The 22,799-nt window shown below is 39.6% G+C and overlaps 1 protein-coding gene across 1 annotated transcript in view; it reads left to right on the forward strand.

Annotated features, from left to right (window-relative positions):
- The window catches only part of Setbp1 (SET binding protein 1), a 319,028-nt gene extending 302,579 nt beyond the window's left edge, over positions 1 to 16,449 (forward strand). Inside the window, exon 5 of the mRNA XM_027397975.2 lies at positions 15,839 to 16,449. Coding sequence (XP_027253776.2) covers positions 15,839 to 16,449 — 611 coding nt within the window. The remainder of the gene's footprint in view (positions 1 to 15,838) is intronic.
- The last annotated feature ends 6,350 nt before the right edge of the window (positions 16,450 to 22,799 follow it).

A 22,799-nucleotide genomic window follows, 5' to 3' on the forward strand; every position in this document is an offset into this window, starting at 1 on the left:
TTGCAAATTGGGAGTAATGCCACAGTACCATCAACAGTATAAGTTAAAAGGGAAATTCAGACTTGCTCATGTTTTTTCATTCCTTGTCTTCTCTTCTATACTAAGTAATGATATTATACACCTTGCTTTGAAATAGAGCAGGGCTAGCTGGGTATGGTGGCATATGTACTCATATTCACTCAGGAGGCAGAGGCAGAGATCACTGTAAACTCAAGGCTGGCCTGCTATACAATAAGTTTTAGGACAGCCAGTATTGCACATTGAGGATCTGACTTAAACACTAAGAGGGAGGGACACGGAGAGGAGAGAGAGGGAGGGACGGAGGGAGAGGGGAGGGAGGGAGGGGAGGAGGGAGGGAGGGAGGGAGGGAGGGAGGGAGCTGTTTGAATTGTTAGTCCCTGACTTGATAGATATGAGCCCTTCTTGGGAAAGTGGCTGACCCTGAAAGGTCTCAGTTTCCATCTCTGTCCAGAAGGGTGTTGAGGTCCTCCAGTGGTTACTGTCATGTAGGAAGTATCTTCTGCCTAGTGTTTTCCAAAATCTGTGTTTCTTCCCTGTCCCCGCTTCTTCCATTCAAGGGCATGAAGACTGCATCCCACTTACCTTGTGTAGTCTAAGACACAGTATGGATCTAATGGACACATTGAGCACCAGTGACACACACCCACATCACCACTAGCAAAGAGAAATCATCCTTTTTCTCCCTTTCCCCCCAGCCTGGAAGGCTAATGGCTATCTGTTCTTTTAGTGATGTTAGGTTATTTTATGAAATCTGCTTTTGAAGGGGCCCCAAGAAATAACTCAGCTACTCCACTTCTCACAGTTTTTTTTTTCTTTCTTTCTTACCTGTTGAAGAATCCTCCTGCCCAAGAATTCCATTCCCTTCAATACCCCTACACCAAGAGACACCAGATGGTCTTTATAAGAGAGAAAAAAAAATGAGTGTGTTCTTGGACAGTTTCAAAGATAGAAAAGTTACTAATGGGGGAAAATGAAATGGTGTAATGGTCTCAGCAAAGTATGTGGATACTGTGTGGCCTCAATCCAGGATTTGCCCCCAGGGAGATGCCAGAACCCAGAACAAAAGAGAAGGCTATGTTGTCTTGGAGGCCATTTAGCAAGGAGCCAGATCCACACCCCAAGTGATGTTGCTGAGAGTTTGGCAACAGTTTCATTGCGCAGAAACATTCTTCCAGGAGACACTGCCCTGTCAAGCCAGAAGATATTTGCAGAAGATTTTCTTTGAAATCTACTTTTGTTAGCACTTAGGATCCCACCATCCTAGTATTTTTCTCATGCAAGTTGCCAGAGCTAAGCGATTTAGGTTTTACATATGGAAAGTTCATTTTTTGTTGTGTAATTAATAGGAAGCAGCCTTTGGAAGCTGATGATCCAGGCCCTTATTTATACAAAAGCATATGTCTGTGGTTTATTTATGACTCATTCTTAACTCTGGGTATTGTAACTTGTTTGTTTACACTAACTTTTCCTAGAATCCCAGCCTTATGTTTTAGTAGCCAGTAACTTCAAGTCTCTGAGAGAATGAGGTGAATGAGGTTTTTCCTCTCAAATTGTCAAGACAAGAATCTGAATTTAGTGAAGTATTTGCTGTGTTAAGTTTGTCAGAGCTAATGATAGGTGGGGGCATGGGGTGGGGGAACAGGGGGGTGATATTCTATAACATTTCCCCAAGCAGAGCACTGCTATAATTTTTAGGATGAAATATATGGCCACTCCTCAGGACAACATATGACCCTTCCTTTCAATGAGACATTATAATTTGCACCCAAATGTTTGGCAATGATAAAAAGACTGTTGATGGTGGAGGTTAGGTGTGTTCTGGGGTAACGAGATATGTGGAAAATTTTGGTGTAACCTTCCCTTTTCCGCTAACCTGAAACTGTTCTTTAAAATTTTATTTTTTAAAAGATCTGATTCCCTCCCTCACTTCTTCCTCCCTCTCTCCCTCCCTCTTCCTTTCCCTCTCTGCTGCACTCCACAGTCCTGTGTATATGTTTGTGGGTATGTATTTTGGGGAGGGTGTTCTATATATGAGTAACTTCTTGATGTTAGATAATCAATATGAGGACTCGCTTTCTATCAATCTGTAGCTTTATTTAATTCAAGCTGGTTTCTCAGTTACTTGAAATATGTTCCAAACCTTTTGTCTTACTTAAGCCCAGTTCTCCCATGAAGTAGACAGGATGCCTGTCTATATTTCATAGTACTGTGGTCACAGACCAGAAACCCTAAACTTAATGACCCTCTGAGGTAGGTGGCAAACCTCTGAGATACCTGAGGCTCTTCCCCTTTGGAACATGCTGGTTCTGATCCCCTTCCAAACATCCTTTTACTTCCCATGTACAGATCCTACAAAGTAGATGGTGAGTTCTGGATTAGGATAAGTCTGTGTTAAGACTGATTTTAATACAAGGAAGTCAGCTGAGTTCCTGGGAGAAAGGCACAGAATTGAGCACCTGGCTTGGTGCCTGGCTCAACATGGGGCTCCTTCAATATTTGTTCTGAGAATGAATGAGAAAAGCTAACACATGGTCCTGCTTCAGTAGGAAGACATGGTGTAAGAGGAAGGATAAATATCGATTAATTCTACAATGCAAATACAGGGCAGATTATAAGCCGCTGTTAGAGAGAAACCAGTAGGGCAAAGGGAGCAGAACAGTTAACATTTGAGTGGAAGGGCAGGGACAGATTTCCGAAGGAGGACTTACTGACTGAATTCATAAGGAACTGAGCAGGATGTACTAAGATGTAGGATACTAATTAAAAAATAATAAAAGTTTTAAAATGCATTGAAATTCAATTATAAATGAATTCTTGGGAGATTTGCAAGCACTGGAATAAAAATGAGTATTATTTGGTTTTGTCTTCTTTTTTTTTTTCCTCCCTAACTCAAGAAAGTTGCCTTTGGATAAAGGAAAAGTACAAACATTTTCCTCCCATCTAACACCAGAGGCAATATCTTCTCTGACACTTACAGAAATAATAGAATTGGACACACACCTGGAGGCCATGCGTAGTTGTTGTTTCTGGGCTCCATCCATCATCTGCTAGGCAGACAGATGCAACAAAATAGGGAAGTCTAAAGCAATGGGTGTAATCACTTATTGATGTTATGAAGAATGCAAAGATAGCCTATTGTATAAATTGATGTTTTAGTAAAAACAGCAAGCATTTGAGTTAGTCAAGTAAAGCCCCCAAAAGTTAAAAAGGAAGCCATTAACTCTGACATTATTTAGCTCTTTGAAAAACAAATACCTCAAAATCTGGCGGGGGTGGAAATGAAGATTAATGTGGTTCAAAACTCAGAACTCAGAACCAATAAAACTGAACTTTGCAAATTTAAATGAAAGGCTTGCAGCTATGGTCGGGATCATTTCTCCTCAGAAGTGCTCAGGTTTGGTGGCAATGTGTGTTAAGCCTTTCAGGGAGCCTTCATTTCAAATGAGCCAATAGTATGGGTGCTACTGAAATTATACAATTTTTTAAGTGTGGCCTTTACTAATGTAAGTCTTGTTCTTTTCGACTACATAAATTAAGCGTTTCAAGTTTTGGGTTCTAAACCCTTCAGATATGTAAAATTGGTTTAATTTGTTTACTAATTTAAGAGGAGCTTTAGCAGATCTGAAAATCCCTAGGGGCAAGCCATCAACACAGAATGTAGTCTAGAATGGATGAAGAATTTGCGCATGTCACATCTAGAACAGAGGCAACCTGGTTGTGTGAGCCCTTTTACAGATCCAGAAGAAAAGATTTCTCCAAGCGAGTCAGAGCTTTATCAGTCAGAGAACTGTGGGTTGACAAGTCAAGACTAGAAGCATGGTTCCTCCTAATATCCAAGTCAACATCTACTGTAAGTAAGCCAGCAGCAAGCCTGAGCATTGCATAAACAAGGTTATTCTTTCGAACCAGAAAAAGAATCAACCAACCTGTAGTTTCTTGCAATTCATGAACTTCAGGCATGATCAGCAAGGGTTTATCTCATGTCGGCACACACATTTAAGATGTAGAAATATTTCTAAAGTTGTGGTACTGCATATTTTGTCTTCTTTGTTTTTGTTTTCCTTCAAAACTTAGAAGAGAAAAAAACCCAAAGACAGGTGAAAACATGCATGTAAAATGTCACATTGGATAAAACATAATATTTATGGTTAAAGATAGCACTATACAAGATTTGGGTGGGGGGGAGAAGAAATGGAGTCACTTGGGAGAATGTGCCCAAACCCTGTTCCCTGCTTAACTGGAAAGCTGTAAGACTTAACAGACATATCTCAAACCTTTGTCATTGAGTCCATTTCCATCCAGTGTCCCCACTGTCGATTCAAGGCTTCTTTGACTTTGTTTTTGTTTTAGTGCTGGGAATTGAACCTAGAATCTCACCCAAGAAATTTTATAGACTCTTGGCTCTTTTTGTGATTAAGGATTTTTTTACACAATTTTAGGTTTATAGGTATGCAAATCAAACATTTTCAGATCATAAATCCTAAAGAAATTTATTTCCAAACAATTCTTTCATATCATAATTTAACATTTATTAAAGACAAAGGCGAGTTTACATACTAAAAAGGTAGATGTGCTTGTTTGTTTTTATTCGGTGTTGATTCCCATTTGAATATTTGATACTTTCAGATGCAGATCAACTTCAACATTTCTCACCATTGATAATGTTTTCAGTTTATGACCATCAATGCTGAAAACATTGATTTACATAAATAAATAGTATGAAATGGCAGGAGTCTGTTGAGGGTATTTTAGAATGGCTGGGAAGTCTGTGCTAACCCCAAGCCAAAATTGGTTGAATGTTTTTTTTTTTTTTCATGACACACAAATCAGTAATTTAAAAGCAAATTTTGAAATCAAGCCTTCTAATGCAGCAAAATTATATATATATATATATATATATATATATATATATATATTAAAATAAATACAAAGATATACTAAACTGATTCAAGCTATGCAGAAATGAAGGTGGGGAAATACCAAAAACCTTTGATTTCTACAGCTAAATCATGATGTTTCTGTGAATGCAGAAAACATTTATGCACAGCATAAGCAAATGCAATTCATAATGCATAGCAGCCTCAACTCTGAGCGCAGGTGTTTCAAAAGGAATTTCTTGATGTGATATTGTGACATCCTGTACACATGTGGTGGCCATAGGGACATCCAGCACACACCATCATGTGTGTGAAATGATTCACTACTCATTTGATTTTTTATTATTTTTTGTTGTTTATTGTTCAAAAACTTTCTACTGCTGAGATTTTATTCTTGAGCTTATAATAATATCACATAATTTTTTGCATTTCCTTTTCTCCTTCCAAAATCTCCTATACATGATTCCTCGCTGTCTGTCTCAGCCTCATGTTCAGATATAAGACCACAGTTTAGTGTCCCAGCTGGTACTTAAAGAAACTGGGGTCTAGTTAGGGTTCTGGGGCTTGATCCATACCACAGCAAACAAAAAACAGTATTTATTGAAATAGCATGGTGTTAAGTGACCCTCTGATTTCCCTCAGTTGACAGCTGCTGTTTCTCCTAATTCACTATTTAATAAAAGCATAGGCAGCAACTCCAGACCCAAGAAAACATTTTTTCCAGAAACTTTCTCTTGTCAATGCATGTTAGGCAATCTGTGATGCACAGAGTTCTGGTGGACAAGCACAGGAGTTGTAGGCTTCTGATGTTCACTCTGATCTTTGGGCTTTTGCCCTTCATCCAACTTTCATACCAGTCAGAATCCTGCGGTCTTCTTTGAAGAATCCCTAGCAATGTCCTTGGCAGGCTCAGAGTCCCTCTCAGCTGCTTTACTGCTGCCCTTATTTGATCAAAGCTATCCATGATTTTTCCAACCAGTAAACTCATCGGTGTTTGGTACCGTATCACCATGGTCAATGAAGTCAAGGATTCAGAAAGCTTAGAAACAAAGAATTCAAAATTGCCTAATCAAATATAGGGTGTCAGCTGCAAATCTCATTCTAGGAGATCCATGTGTCTACAAAACTCCACTGATGGCTATGAAATTTCCTGCAGTTCAGTTAATGATGAAATAGAGGCTATATAGATAACTTCTGTCCAGCCTTGACCTCTAGGAATTTATAGTGTGTTAGGAAACTTTAAGCAGCATCAACCATAGAGTTGGAACTGGCCTCTTAGTTTTGAGTACCACGCATGCATTTCTATTCATCCTGAAGAAGTTTTCCTAGACGTGAGCTCAGAGAAAGATAAGATCTGAGGTTGGATGCTAAATGACTTTATAAATTCTGTTGATTTTTTAAGCATAAAAAAATCTTTAGGTTTGTAAACCCCAATTGTTTTTGATCCTATAGAGATATCAGTGACATTATTGTGAATAGTCATCCCATTAAATGCATTTTTAGAATATATTTGGTCTTCAAAACATAAACTTTAAAAGAATGAGATAATTTTAGTGTATTATATCAATGTAACAAAAATATTCTAACTGCTATCAATTTTTCTATAAATTTTACAATTCTAACAATGGTTTAAGGAACACTGAGTTTGCTTGCATTTTTAAAATTTCCCTTATGTTTTCACACTTATGATAATATAATTTGAATATCTGAATTGTTTGTTTTTCAGTGTTTCTTACTGGTAGATGTAGGTTATTAGTCCAGATATAAGCCCAAAGAAGAAATTACAGCATTTCTTCTTGTCAACAGCAACTAAACAAGGTTTGCTTGAGAACATGGATAGCCACTCTCCTTATTAAAGATTCGGTGATCTTGTAGACCAGCAATCATTGCATTTTGCAATGATTCCAAATCTCTGAATGTCCTCATTCATCACCTCTGCTTATACAAGCTCTAATTTTTCATATTTAAGGCATTTTAAAGGTTATAACATATCATTTTCAGCCACAAAATTACTAATTAGTGAATAAATTTCCAATCAATTAGCAAAGATGCACTTTCCGTAATGGGAGCTGTTTTGTTTGTTAAAGCATTGCTTTGGAGCCTACAGGGACTTTATCCTATAGGGAAAGTAAGTATTCCACTTATGTTTTAGGTCACAACTCATGAATGCATAAAACCACAAGCATGAGTCAAACTCTCATTTTATTAAGAAAGGTACCCGAGTCATCTTTGTAGAAGGCAGTCATTTTATATAGTCTGTAGTGAGATAACAAGATAACTTGTTGTGGTACATGGGTATTCTATATTGCATTGAAAATACTTTGATTTAACTTTTTTGTTTAAAAACTCTTGTCCTACTAAAATTAACCTTGTGTGCCGACCTGCTATAGCATTAGCACACAAGCTTGATTGTCAGCACCTTGAAAACAGTGAGCTGATTAGATGCTCCATTGACCCCTGAGTGCTTGTGGGTCACTTTCTTTTCTTGAAACCTTATATCAAATTATGGAAGATACATGTGCAGGCCAAGTGAGGACACCATTCTTGTCCTATATATAATGCATTAGAATGCTCTATTTAATTCTTAATTTTAGATAAAATATTGATAATGTGAACATAAATTGTTAATGTGATATTCCTGCAGCCAAATAAATTTGTTTCCTCGTTGGGAAAAGTGCTATCCCATGAAAGGTTGGGGAGGTAGACAAGAATTGGACAATAGGCAAGATGACAGGGGGAGGAGAGTTTGAGGCAAGGCTGTAAATTGCCTATGAGAAGACACTGGCAGATGCACAATGCCACTTGCTCTTTGGTGTCTTCTCCAACTTCACAGAAAGGCGAATACACAAGACTGCCATTGCTTCACCTCTCTGCCAGGCAAGCTATCTACTGTCTGTGTGAAATGAGAACAAAGCAACCCCCCCAAGCTGTTATAGTCTAGAAAGGATGGTCTTTGACAGAAAACTCCCAAGCTGGCCGTTGCTTCAAAGAAACACCAAAGTACAAGATAAATTTAAGAAAAGAGAGAAACATGCCCCATTATGACAACTTCCCTATCTCTTATTCTTAAAAATTAATGGCAATTTTATACATGAATGTAATTCATTCTAATTCCCCTCACACCCACCATCTTTTGGCTTCCTCTAGTCCCTGCCAAAGCTCCCATCCCCCTACAAATCCCTTTTCCACAATCATGTCTATTTGGTTTCGAATTTCTCTTTTTAGTGATCCATTGATTTTAACCAAGGCCCTCTTCAGGAGCATAGTTTTGGAACTTGGAGCTCAGTGGGCTCAACAGTGGGTACACAGCTGAAGACAATGCTCCCTTTTTAATGGAATTTACCAATAGCTAATAGTTCAAGAATGAGGGGTAGCACTCCAGAAGCATTCTCAATCATCAGGTCCAGTCCTGGGCAGGTCCAGTGAAGAGAGCTCTTCCATCCAGAAAACTGTAACTTTGCAGTGTTTCTCCCAATTTTCCAGTTCTAATCTTCCTTCTGCTCTCTCTTCCTTGAGCCTTTAGTGGCAGAAATGTCCTGTTTATGGCTAATAACTCAACAATCCCTTATTCTGAATTTCTTGAGCAGCCAAGAATCTCTGTATTTCCTGCTGGTCACTGCAAAAAGAACCTTCCCTGATTAAAACAGAGTATATTTTGTCTATGTGTATAAATATATGTATTTAAAAGGTGATTTAACACCACTTTAACCTAACTACACAACACCAGGAAATTCCTCTCCTAGAGCTTGTGACCTCTCCAGCCCCTAACCATGGTTGTTGTTGTTTTGTTTTTCTGAGTTTAAAGTACCAAACATGAGTTCCCACCTATGGAGAAGGCCCTAAATCCAATCAGAGAAATGTGGTCGCCTCCATAACAGTCATAACACTTAGTTCAAAATCATTGCTGCAAACTCAATGAGCAGTGTTCCCTAGCATTTTTGGTATCCAGCAGCTATTCATTGATTCCTTGCCATATAGAAGCTCAACCAAAGAAATAACTTGTCATTTGCAAAAGAACCTTTAAATCGAGGACTATAGAGGGTGTACTTAAATTCAAAGATAGGAGAAGAAATTGTATAGGCCAGGGCAGGCTGTCACATACTGCCCATTAAGTAATACAAAGTATCATTAAAATAAATAAAATATCATTATGGATTCAAACTCAAGTACAAAACACAAAATGCACAATTTACATGGAGTAACACTGGGCAAACGACTTCTCTTGAGCTCACATGTGCTGACCACACAGCAGCTACCAGATCGTCTACTGGTTCATGAATGTGCCCATGTTGGTACCACAGAAAGCACAAAGGAAAGATGTGGTCTTTGCAAAGAACCTTCTAACATACATCAGCCTAGAAATCAATTCACACCAAAGCACTCTTTACTAGTGGAGGCAGACAATGTTCCAACCATCTCAATCCTAAAATCCTTTCCTCAAATTGACCACACGTTCCCCTTAGAGCCATTCAGATACCAAGAAAAATTCCCTTAAGAAGTTCAGAAATAAATCTGCCTTCCAACCAACCCACCCAATTCTGTCTTATATAACTGGACTATGTCATACATACATACAAAATATGGTCTACCAACACCAGAACCAGTTTCTTAATCGTCTTCTATATAAGTAAGCATGGTAGTTAACCCCTGATGTGGCACACAGTACTTACACATCTGTAAGTCTGGTTACGAGACTCATTTCTGAGTCCATTCTTCCACATCATAAAAATGTGAGAAAAAACAACAAATGCTGATAATCAGGTCCTCCAAAAATGGGAGTGAAGAGGTATTCTAAGTCTAGGCCAAAACCATTTGCCATTAACATTTGCATGGCACTTCTGGGGACCTAGAAAATTATTTCTATTGCAGAATTATAAAGAAGTGCTTTTGTGTTTTGCCTGGGATAGCCATAATTTTTCTGTAAGCCTAGCAAATAGCAGGCAAGATAGAGGACAGCGACAGGAAAGAGGGAAAATATGGAATCAATCTTTACAGCAAGATCCCAGAAATTACTGTCCAAGAACGAAACAATTTGAGGAGAGGAAAATCTGTAAACATTTAGAGAGACAGTGAAATCATAAGTAATAAGGGGAAAGATTTGTGAATACCAAACCTTGCCAAATCCAAAGTACTCTTCTCCTGATCTGAGATTTCAAATTTATTAGAGGAAAAATAGAATTTAGAAAGCCATCCCACACTTTGACAAGGCAATTGATAATAAACGTAGGAAAGAATTATTGCAATCTTTAAATCCAGAAAAAACTTCAAGACCATTTAGTTGCTAGGTGCAGGGTAACACAGACCCAGAAACATGGAAAGACTCATCGTGAGTAGTTCACCTGCATTTCTAGCGCCCCTAAGCAACACCACATCAGCGCCACTTCATTCTGTTCTTCATCCTCAGAAACACTGACTCCTAACGGAACATTTGGATGATAAGCACAAGCACAAAATAAGCTTCAGGTTCCCTGCACATGTAGGAACCCCGAGCATTATAGTGTACAGAAGATAGGGATATTGTTATAATATCCAACATCAAACACAGGTTGACTCAGGATATGGTTATGTGATTGTCACAACATAAACCTGAGAACTCATTGTCCCATACCATTAACTCAAGGGACAGTGTGACTTGCCATAGAAATGGGGGACTCTCTTTCTTTCAAAGCTATGTGAACAGAACCCTTAGGGCTATGAAAACTCCAGCTCTTCCCTGTCGTATGATTATTCCAAGAGATGCACTTTTGCCACTTATCATTCGTAATTACAAGCTTGTAGTTTTATAAGTATGAAGCACATACCACTTCATTAAACCTTGTGTACTGTTACTCAGCTTCAACAGTATTTGTTAGTATTCAGGCATCTGTACTGGCCTGTCCTTGGGGCTCTCACAGGATACACCCTCAGCTGCAGCCACTAAAAGCACTACCTGTGCACGCTCACTATGTCCACCCGCCCCCCTCTCTCTCTCTCTCTGCCTGTCTGTCTCTGTCTCTCTCTCCCTCTGTGTGTGTTTCTCTGCCTGTCTCTCTGTCTCTACTTCTCTCTCTGTCTCTTCTCTTTTGCTGCTCTTGTCCCCCAGAGGTCTGTCTCCCCTTTCCCCTTCCTCCTTTTCTCACTCACTTTCCCCCAGTTAAAAAACCCTCCACCCAAGCACTGCAGCATGGTGTCTTTCTCTGGTGAGCCGCCTTTTAAAACTACAACAGTATTAGCTCTTGGTCAATCATATTTAAGCAATACTTCTCACTATTTCCCCTCTTCCTAATTTGAGTCCAGTTTCTGACAGTTTCATATTTCTTCAGTCACAAATATTTTAATTCATTTCTAAAAGACAAGGCACTGAAAAATAAAAAAGATCATAATACAGTGATTACACCTAACAAAATTAACAACAATTTTACCAAGAAATGTCCAGGCAGGTTTTAATTTAAAATTTATTACAGGGTCTCTTTCAGAAATTTTATTAAATTGGTATAGAAATTATATTATTTTATCTCTTCCATGTTTTTATAGTTTCCCTCATCCAAATGAATTTTTGGAGACACTAAGTTATTTAACTTGAATTCACAACAACCTTTATTTCATTGACTAAATCCTCAAAAACCTTTGTCTTTGATACTTCACTGTTTAGTCGACAACCATGCTGTTCTAGAAGTAACCATTAGGCACATAGTAACTATTAACATTGAACTAAATATTCAATTCCTTCATCATAGTTACCACCTTTGAGAGGTAGTTACCATACATCACTAGTAGTTGGTGTGAGGGACTGTAAACTATTTTCTTTTTTTTTCCCCCTGCCTCCTCCTCTTCTTCCTCCTCCATCTTTTTTTCTATTTTTTTTTTTTTTTGAGACAGGGTCTTATGTTTTCCAGCTAGTGTCAAATTTACTATGCAGCCAAGGATGTCCTTGACGTCCTGATCATCCCACCTGTACAGGTGCTAGGATTCCAGGTGTGCACCAGCACATCAGGTTCAGATAAAAAACATTTTTAACATTCAACGACTTCTTCCGGGAAGCCCAAATATTGAAGCTTTGTAACCTTTTCTGGAGTAACTTTGGTGGAAAATGAATACTGAAAATTCTTCCTTCACCAAGGCTTTCATTCACAGTTAATCTTCCTTGCAGTATCCACTATAAGCTTTTTAATTGGATACCGAAGATGCAATAAAAATTCAAAGATATGTATCTTTACATTTATATAAATAGTTATTTATATAAATGGTTATTTTGCAATTTGATTTTTCATTCAACTTTTTAAATTTAATCATGCAGCTTAACTTATGCATTTCATAAATAAATACATATATACATGTAAGTATATGGTTATATTTTTAATAGATCATCATTGATTCATTAGCTTTTACTCAGTATTTATGTTGTCTTCATTGTCCCATAGCATTCACTGAGCTGTGAGGGAACCCTTTCTAAGTCTTTTTTTTTTTCAACTAAATAGTTGTTTATTTGTGTTTTGTGATACCAGAACTACAAGGTTCTAAAAGTCCACCCAAAAGAGGAGAATATGATTCATCTAAGAATGACTGACTACATATAGAACACAGCAACTGTGTGTATTTGCACATCTGTTTACATGAAAATAAAAGGCTCAGTGAAATATAAACATACATTTTCATGGGCATCTATGCTAGATATGGGACAGTCAGACAAAACCATGTAGGATAAACAAGCAAAACTAATTAGAGAATGAGAATAAAATCAGGTCATTTAGTGGTCAGTGTACTGTAACTGATCTTATGTTTTCTTCTGTGTTGCTTTGCTTCTGTTATAGAGTAAGTCCAACTCTGTAAATATTCACTTAGTGGTAACTAACAGAATTCTTTGATTATTAATATTAAAAGGAAGAGAAATCAGTACAAAATACTTGAATTTTGTTTTAAAGGAGAGTGTTGTGTACTGAAATATTTCACTGATGTATTTTCACTCCCCCCCCCATCATTCAACTCCAATTTTTTAGGCTTCTGGGTTAGTTCTTAACTGTACCAGCCCCATTCTAAGTCGTTTTGCCTATTAATAGAAATAAATTGAAGAGGCAATTCTGACATGCAATCACTGTATGCTTTCAACTCTAGTAGTTACTGCCGCAACACTGTTCAAAATGATGGGCCAATTTATACCCCTACTAACAATCTACAGGTGTCCCAGGTTTCTCATATCATTACCAATGCTAGGTATGGTTTCAAACTTAATTCTTACTGGCTATCTATCCTCATTTATTCAATAAAAATAATGGAATAGATAATGGAACCAGTAATGGAATATATAATGGAGCAAAGACCACTCAATCTATGTGCCATTTCTTTAAAAAAAAAATAAAGTAGCATTCAAGGGGCACATAACTCTAGTCCCAGCACATGGGAGGAAGCAGGGGGATCATGAGTTGAAAGCCAATCTGATTGACATAGCAAGATCTGATCTCAAAAAGTACCAACTAATTAAAGCAATTAAGATAAACTGTGAAAGTTGATTAAATATAAATGGTGAACACAAAAGTTGTTTATGCTGTTTTTAGTCTTAACATTTGGAGGATTTACACTGTCATAATTATCCCACAACTATTTTCAATACAAAGGTTGCACTAAAAATTATATGACGTGTAAAAATATGTGTGAGAGCATTGGGTTTGAGTTGATTTTAGTTTAGTTTGGGGATGTCTGTATTTATCAATTTATTTTTGTCATTTCACTCTGGAAGGGAAGAGGTACCATCTAATTATTATACTGGTCCACTAATAAAAGCTTTTCTGTCATTTTATTCAGCTGAATAGTACAACTAATGAAATTAACTTATTTATGCTTTGCTGTATTATAGCTCTGCAAAATTAGTGCCTTCATATTATGGGTCATAAAGCAAGTAGTTTCTTGATAGGTGATACAAACTAAAGAAAGGCAGGCTTCACGTGGGTTCTATGTTTTAAATGATGCCCATAGTGGTATATTTCTAACGATTCTGATTTACTCGGAATCTCTATGAACAAAGCACATTGCTTGTCTCTAACAAAGCCTGATAAGGAACTCCTTACATTGCTCTATTTATATTAGGGTTGCCTTCAAAATCCAAACTATAACATCTTCAAAAAATGTGACTAGAAGACAGCAAGGAGTAGTCTGATTTGCCATCGAGGAAGCCACTTTCAATCCTGTCCATTCAGAAGGCACCATTCGAGGTCCCGTGGGCGACATCAAGTCACACGAAAACCGATAATTGAGCCACCTTTTCTTTTTTACAATACTAACTACAAAAGTTTTATTTTTTCTAGTCAGAAGCTCACTCTGGCTTTGTTCTATTTTGATCTTTATAACTTATTTTAAAGATCGCTCAGTAGTTATTCATTGCTCAGTCAGTCTGGTTGACCTTTGGCCAAAAGCAGTGGCAGTTTGACCTGGCCTGTGGAACTCAGCGCTTCCCACTCCATGAAGCTAGTCACATAAATAACTTCAAATAAAGCTCTCCTGGAAGTCTGTGATGGGCCACAGCATGAGGGAGAAGTGGGGTAACACGGAAAGAATGAAGAGGGAGTACCCAAGAATACTGAGAGTGGTGGCCAAGTGCTAAGCATATTTTTTCCTCTCCCCCTTAAGATAAGTATTCTCTCAACCAACAGCTGAAAAAAAAAAATAGTAGTGGGAACACACAAGAAAACAACACAGTAATATGAAATATGTTCCCTTTTGAGTCTAGTCTTTTAAGTGGGCTTCTTTGGGGCTGGGCAAGTAGGGCAAATCACAGCAGCAAAGACTTCAGTGAGGAAAGACTTAAGTCTGCAACTGACTAGTGGCGGGCACAAAAGATGAATGGTGTGCCTGCATTTGTGTACAAGCACTCATAGGTACAGAATGTGTTTGCCAGTACCCAGGTATTACATACATATGTGCCTGTCACAGACAATAGCAGGAGAATGATCCAAGGGTGAAAGGCTGCCTATGTCTTGAAACCATTCACACTTTATGGTGTCTGAACTTCAAAACGAAGCAGTTCTGAAGGCCATTTAGTGCCACAGTACAGGACTTCCTGAGAAGTTAGGCTCATAAAATAGAGGCGCATCTGGCCAGCAGCACATGAAAAGGGCCCTTTGCAAACAACTGTTTAGCAGGGGAGTGTAAACCATTGAGAAACACCTGGCGGATATTGCCCTTGAGGTCCCCAGAGGGTGAAGGCTAGGAAGAGCTTGGTTAATTGGGCATCATCAGGCAACTTGATGGCTTCAGAATACTGGCGGGAAAATATTAAGAGACCACACCATGCCATCTGTAGTGTTCAGATACAAACCCTCTCACCAGGAATAAGTTAGGACTAAATCCTTCACCTATAGCTTCTAGATTCTGTCAAGGCCACTCATAAAACTGTGGATGCCTTTGGATGATCCAATTGAATGATTCAGGTGGACTATGTAATCCTTCAAGGTCAGATAAAGGTAAAGTATCAATGCTTAATTAAATCTCATCTAATGTAAAAGGGCTAAATTTTAAAAAAGGAAATACAAGCTTACATCCTGCTTTCTAAGAACTTGGGGAGATAGGAGCCTCAGTTCCCTTATCTTTAAAACAGGAGAGAGTCGGGAATCAAGTATGGCAATAAAAGCCTCATTTTCCAGCACTCAGAATGGCTGGGGCAAAACGATCCAAAGATCAAGGACGGCCTGGCCTACATCAGGAGACCCTGCCTCAAAAAACACAAAGTGAAATAAAATACCCAACCAGAATATCAGAGTGTCTTACATGACTATGAGGACTGAAATAATAATAATAATAATAATAATAATAATAATAATAATAATAATAATAATAAATAATAATAATAATGCTTTGTGCACATGACACATTCAGCCATTTTTCTTTATTATTGTTTTGTTTAAATAAAGAAACAATCTATGAAAGGCATTATGTCCTGAGCTCAACCTCTCCCCTCTTGTCTCCTGCAGCCAGCTCCTCCCTGAAGAAGCGATTCAAGAGGCGGGAGATAGAAGCCATCCAGTGTGAGGTGCGGAAGATGTGCCACTACACCAAGCTTCTGTCCACCAAGAAGAATCTGGACCACGTGAACAAGATCCTGAAGGCCAAGAGGCTGCAGAGACAATCAAAGACTGGCAACAACTTCGTCAAGAAGAGGCGAGGCCGGCCTCGAAAGCAGCCCACCCAGTTCGATGAGGACTCCAGAGACCAAATGCCAGTGTTGGAAAAGTGCATCGACCTACCCAGCAAGAGAGGCCAGAAGCCTAGCCTGAGCCCCCTTGCCCTGGAGCCAGCCGCGGGCCAGGATGCGGTGATGGCTACCATCGAAGCTGTTATCCACATGGCACGGGAGGCACCGCCGCTGCCCCCGCCGCCCCCACCGCTGCCCCCGCCCCCACCTCCACCACCACCACCACCACCACCACTACCCAAGACCGCGCGGGGCGGGAAGAGGAAACACAGACCGCAGCCCCCAGCGCAGCCCCCACAGCCCCCGCCTCAGCCCCTTCCCCAGGAAGAGGAGGTAAAGGCCAAAAGGCCAAGGAAGTCACGAGCCAGCGAGAGTGATGTCCTTCCCTAGGGCGGACCTGGGCTGAGGGATCTTGGTAGGGACTGATGCAGGGGAGTGCAGCGGCCAGGGTGGAGATGATGCCCCGCCACAGGGACACCCCGCCCCTCTCTTCAGTGGGCAGGCAGGATGGGCAGAGGACAGGGTGGAGTCATGGGAGCTCTTGGGGTAGCAGAGCGAGGGGACACCCCCCAGAAAGCAGCTGTCTGTGTTGCACAGCATTTCCCAACCCAGAGCCACTCGGAGTGGCTGGATCCTCGCAGGCTGCAGAAGGAGGAGAAGGAGTGCAAAGCTGGTGCTCTCTGATGGCCACCAGAACCCCCCCCCCCCGATCCCAGGTGCGCCCTTGACTCTGATTTCATTTGCTGGTCAGAAAAATCAAATGGGAAACACCCTCCATTAGCAAACATTCCAAGGGGGAGCAAAGCTGCAAATTTACCAGCTGGCTTATAAGCCACTTCCACGTAATTGGTTTTTATTTCTTTTGGTCTGCAAGCTCGGCTAGGCTTTGGGGCACCACCATCATCTTCAAGTGACCCGATAGATGAATCTTTCCGTTAACAGCACAGTTGCTCAGATGGAATATTGTGATCAGAAGGTGGAATTGGACTGATAGGCGATCTTAGATCTGCGCGTGTTCCTGTCTCGTACACCGATTTTGCATTGTCTGTTCCTGCTTTTCCTTTGCATTGTGTTTCCATGTACTCCCGTTAACTAGCTGCCTTCTATTTCGTGGTACACATCTAAACAACGTGAACTTTACAGGTGTTGTAAAGTGCACTCCTGGCGCCCTGCCTCAAGGAACCGGCTTTGAATCCAACCATTGTGAAATATACTCAGTATTGCTAGAAACTTTTTAATAAGTGACTTAGAGCAGCCAAGGGAGATGTTGACCCAAGCATCAGCCAGGTTATTTTTATATTTAAAACATATCAGTGGAGAATAGGCAGGATAAAATGATTTTAATACCCCACAGAAAGTGGAATAACTGATAAGCCACCAAATATCAAAAATCTCAAGCCCACCAGAGAGAAAACAGTCTAGCAATGCCTTGGTACCTGATTATTTTCATGCAAAGAGCTGTCATAGGTTGTGGAAAAAGAAAGGAAGGAAGAAAGAAAAAGACAGTAGAGGTCCATTATCTCTTAATAATTATTTCTTAAAAACAAAGGGGAGTAAGTGTTCTTATCTAAAAAAAAATAAAATAAAAATTAAAGTATTGAAAGGGTGTCACCACTCCAATTGTATCAAGCCACCTTGGACAAAGTATCCAAATTGTGGTTGCCTTAATACACTAAAACATTGCTGTACATAATGTAATTATAAATCTATCAGTCTGCATGGATGCAAACTGTGTGTGACAAATCGTCTTTTCAATGGTCAATTTCAACTGTTCATTTCTCATCCAAGTTGTACTCTAGCCACTGGTTTAGTGTGGACAGATATCCCAACTATCATCCATTTGCAAAGCCCAAGTAAAATATGTGAAGACTCGGAATGAATGCAAAATTATCCCACAACAATAGATGTTTTTAAAAGTCAGATGTGGAAACTTCAAATAAGTATTTTCAATTTCCTCCCTTACTCCTCCCTGTAACTTCTTCAAGACATCAAATACCTGGCATCATAGCTTATACAAAATGAAAACACAGAGAATTCATTTTTTTCTAAGGAGAATTAGGATATCTAGTTTACCTCCAAATTAAGTTTCTTTACTGTAAGTTGGGATCAGCTAAGAAACTGCATTATCACTTCAGAATACAGTTTCTCCTCGGAGAGAGGTGGATTTTTTTTTTGGGGGGGGACATAAGTGAATAAGTGGGTAGTACTGAAATAAGGGGTACTGAAGGAAATTTGAAATCCCAAGTTAATATGCTTGTACATATCACTGCTGTGCTGTGCCACCAACAGTTGCTTGGAATTACAGAGCCATCCTATTCTGTACTGTCGAGATGGACTTCATGTCATTTGCAGCCTGCTTGGTCAGTCTCATTTAATCCTAGCAATACGTAAGTTTAAAGGACTGTGCTTATTTCCAGCTTTCATCCTAGATACTCAGTTTGTGACCTGGGTTGACCTATGGCATTTCATGTAATTTGAACAACAAAATCCAAACAGCCATTTTCAATCTGTCACTCCGAGCCATGTCTGATCAGCTCCAAAGTCATGGGGAGGAAGGTATAAATCAGCTCCTTTCCCCCAACCATTGCTACGAAAGAGCAGCCATTCCCATTCCAATTAAGCCATAAAGATGGTTCTCTTCCTGGACTTTGAAAACCTTTTTTTTTCTTTCCTCCTTTATTCATGTTCGCTGTGATGTACAGTCTCCCAACCAAGTCTATAAGCAGTCTAACCCTTCTTACAGAGGAGAGAGAGCTCAGAGAACACCCAGCATTTCATTGGCATTAACCTGCCAATGGTTACCTCAAAAGAAGTTAGTGTTAGAATTTCCCAAGCAATAGAAAAATTCCAGGAGATATTCAATGGACCTGAAACTTAACACATGATTTGGGTGTACCCTTTGATCCCAGAGTTAAATGTGAGTCAAATGCAAATCTCTGCTTGCAAACTCTGAAAACTGTTTGGAAAACTAAAGGACCAAAGAGAGCCATGGTAAACAGGAGCTGGCAAGTGGAAGTGAGTCCATTCATCTACACAGGGGCTCCCCACATCCAGTGACTCCCTCACTTTTGCATACTTCCTTTTTCGTGAACCTAACTCATCTCTCTCGTTGCTACAACGATTTCTGCATTCCTTAACTACCCCCTTACCCTCTCCTTGCTGCCCAGGCCCCTCCATGAAGCCAATTGAGTTTCCACATGAGTTGGTTTTAGAGCCAAGAAGAGAACCAAGCTCTTGATTTTAAATATGGAGGTTCTTAAACACACAACACTGCCTTTTGGGGATGCATTTCTACTTTGAGAGGTGTCATTGGGGATCCTCAAGACTCCATTTACAGACCCACAAAATATTTTATAATGGTCCCTTGCTTTTAATTTCTTTTTTTCTTTCTCTTCTTTTCATTTTAGAATGTCCCTTCAGCAAGTAGGTAGAAACCCGCTTACACTATAAGGAGACCAATTAGAGATGAGAAGGTAAAACCTAGATGCAAAAGCTCCTTGGAGGTACTGATGAGTCTTCAATCTGCCTTTCCAAGGGACGAGAAAGCCATTTGCTTTTTGACCCCTCATCTCAAATGAGAGGAACAGAAGATAAACTTCCTCAGATAGCCCAGCATGGCTACCAGCCACAAGAGAAAGGTCAGATGAAGGGAAAACATCTGGGGTTGCTTTGTGACTTTGTAGGACCAGGACTCAGCAGTCACTGGCACCCTAGCAAAGGTGACTATGGGCTGGCAGGAGATTAGTGTTATAACTTGGTCGCTGTCTGCAGTGGGAGGCCATGTTCAATGGCAGTCAAAATTAGTGTTCTGCACATTGCTGTATCTATGAATATGATAAGCAAGTGGTGGCAGAATTATAGTATAAGGTGGTATATTATAAGCAGATCATAAAGGATTTGGTATTAGGACGTAAGTAGAAAATCTTACTCCTGGCTTGTTACTCAACAGTAATCAGATAATAAGCTTGTGGGGTGTATTTTTCTCCCTATCACTAGGAAGGTTGACCTGGGAACTGTCTAAAGTCTATACAGATATTTCCAAAGCCTTTAAATGCCAACTGTAGCATAGAGAGGGAGTGGCAGGAGCCAAAATGCCTCAAAAGCCATTTAAGTGTTATGTCGCAGGATTTTCAGTCCTACTCATTATGTAAAAGTACATAAATATAGACATTTTTCCCAACACTACCCTATCGTATCACAATGGTCCAAATGCCAGCGCTTACAGATAATGTCATCACAGTGCCTAGAAACTCAAACTGTAACATACCGTAGCATCTTCTTGGTGTTTCTTCACGTTTCTTTCCACGAAACAAGGCTCCCTCTGCCTCGTGTTTCTAAGAGCGTTCACCCCACTGAGGAGCCCGCCTTCCCTGTTGGACTCAGTCACTTGGGGAACAGTCACAGAAGCACATATCAACCAAGGAAGAAACTTCCTGGATATCTGTCTCCCACTTGCCCAGGTATAATAAACACTAAAGAAGGGGAATTGGAAGAGCTGCCAACTGGTCAACTTGGAAGGGTAGTTCTGCCCTGGATTGGTGTCTTTCTTTTTCTTCCTTTTGTTTTTTTTTAAAAAAATCTATTTCTTAAATAATAATAAATGCACATGATGTGTTAAATATGTACATATATATTTCAAAAATGGGCACAAGATTGTCTTACAAGTCCTTCTGGCTAATTTTTAGTTTGTATTCATAAGTGGTTTTTAAAAGCCTTTTTTAAAGTGTAATTTGCATGTCCTACTTTGATTGTATGTAAACATATTTTAGAACAAAAAATGTATTTGTATTTTATTGAATATAGAGGCAAGAAAAATTGTACATTGTTTGAAATGTTCTTTTTGTAACAGTTTTTATTCATAAAGCATTTTTGTACATTTAAATGAACATGGACTTGCTGTCATTTGAGGCGTAGCGACATCTGGCATGCTTTACTGTCATGCTCTCCCATGGTCTTAGATGTTGGGTTTTAAACATTTTTTTCTAAAAGAAAGCTTGCTCGGTGTCTTCGCTACCAGATCAGGTTAGCACAGTACAGAGCACTTAACTATTAAAAAAAAAAAGTTGGTCCTATTCATATGTTATTCATTGTGTGAAATTAAAGACATTCAATTCAGTCTAACATGAGTTGTGAATTCTTTTGTCTTATTTTCCATCTGGTTCACATCAATAAGCAGTTTAATAGCATTGGAGGGTCTCCTCTCACACCAAGTGGATACACAATCATTGACAAAATCTTAACCCAACTTCTGCCTCCAAGAAATGCACTCTGAACAAAATTTGCGTCTGATTTGCAGAGTTCGTGTTCAGAAAATACTTTCCTACCTGGGTATCCTGCAGAGTTAGATCCACAACCCTGAAGAATTCCTGTTATAGCCAAGCTCAGCAGGTTGGAGGCCTAGGGTGGGAATGAAGTTTTCACTCCAAATTTTCCATGGTTTCATATTCCTAAGGAAAAAGTCCTTCCTTGGACTTCAATTATTACTACAGTGATAGGAAAGAGGGGCTTTGTAATAAATGTCAGCTCCTGGTCACCTACTGTTGCCTACACTAAGTTCCTTTGTGCTTACATATGACCAATAAACTAGCACTCCAAAACAATATGACAAAGGGAATAAACACAATAAAGTCCCAAGATGTGAACACAGATGTTTTCTCTTCCCACCTTCCCTGTTCCCAGTTTTTGTTTTGTATTCTGAAACCTGTTTTAGGTTGCAGGCTATAAATTTTGTCTTGTTTATAAACATACAGGCATAGAAGGGTTCTTTTTACTTTCTTTCTCTCATCTTTTAAGACTGAATGTCCCAAAGCCAACAAGACAGACAAGAAAGGCCATGAGCAGGTCCCAATACCACCACCACCACCCCCCGCCCCCAGACTTTGTGACTTTGATAGAGGCATGTGGTATTTAGAGCACCCACAGAAAGGAATAGTGGTAGGGCAGGATGAGTGGAAGCTTCCAGAAGCTGGCCCTCGGTGTGGATGGAGCGCCGAGCACGGAGGACCCAGCACTAGAAAAACACCCCTCAATTTGCTCTTCTCTGCAGACTATCTTGTATTAAATAAAGAAATACTAACACTAACCTTTCTAATTCTGGCTCATGGGTTGATATTTCCAAAATCATTAATGATGTCTTCGAGTCTCCCTAAAGCCTTCATAGAAGCTTCTAAAACAAGAGTAAAGGTCCCCCTTTGCCCAATGTCAGGGTGTGTTCACTGTGGTTCTCAGGAGTGGCACACGTGTGTACCTGCAGTTGGTGTGACTCTCAGTCTACAAAGAGGTAAGTGGAATCAATGCATGTTTTACAATCTTTCTCTAAGCCATTTTTTGAATTTTCTTAGATATGTCACCACTCATTACACCCTGAGCTCCAAACAAGCCTTGAGGAGAAGTCAAGCTCCTTGAAGGCCTTATTCCTCTCTATTTCCCTGGTCTCTGGCATGCTTAACTAAAAGGCCAGAAAAAGTCTAGTTTGGGGATTTTTTTGTTGTTGGTGGTGTTTCTAATATTTGTTACTCTGTTTCAAGTCAAAGTTTCATTGTGTAGCCTGAGCTGGCTTCCGAACTCTCAGTGGTCCTCCTGCCTCAGCCATGGAACGACTGGGATTCCAGGTGGGCACCACCACATCCAAATGAAGAATGTAGTTTTCTTTTTTTCTCCTCTGCCTTTGAAGTCCGATACATACCCTGAAAGGATGATTTTGAAGCACTGTATCTGCCCACGTTAGGGTGCTAAGAGTC

This window comes from Cricetulus griseus, chromosome 2 (assembly GCF_003668045.3).
Source record: "Cricetulus griseus strain 17A/GY chromosome 2, alternate assembly CriGri-PICRH-1.0, whole genome shotgun sequence".
NCBI classification, from domain to species: domain Eukaryota; kingdom Metazoa; phylum Chordata; class Mammalia; order Rodentia; family Cricetidae; genus Cricetulus; species Cricetulus griseus.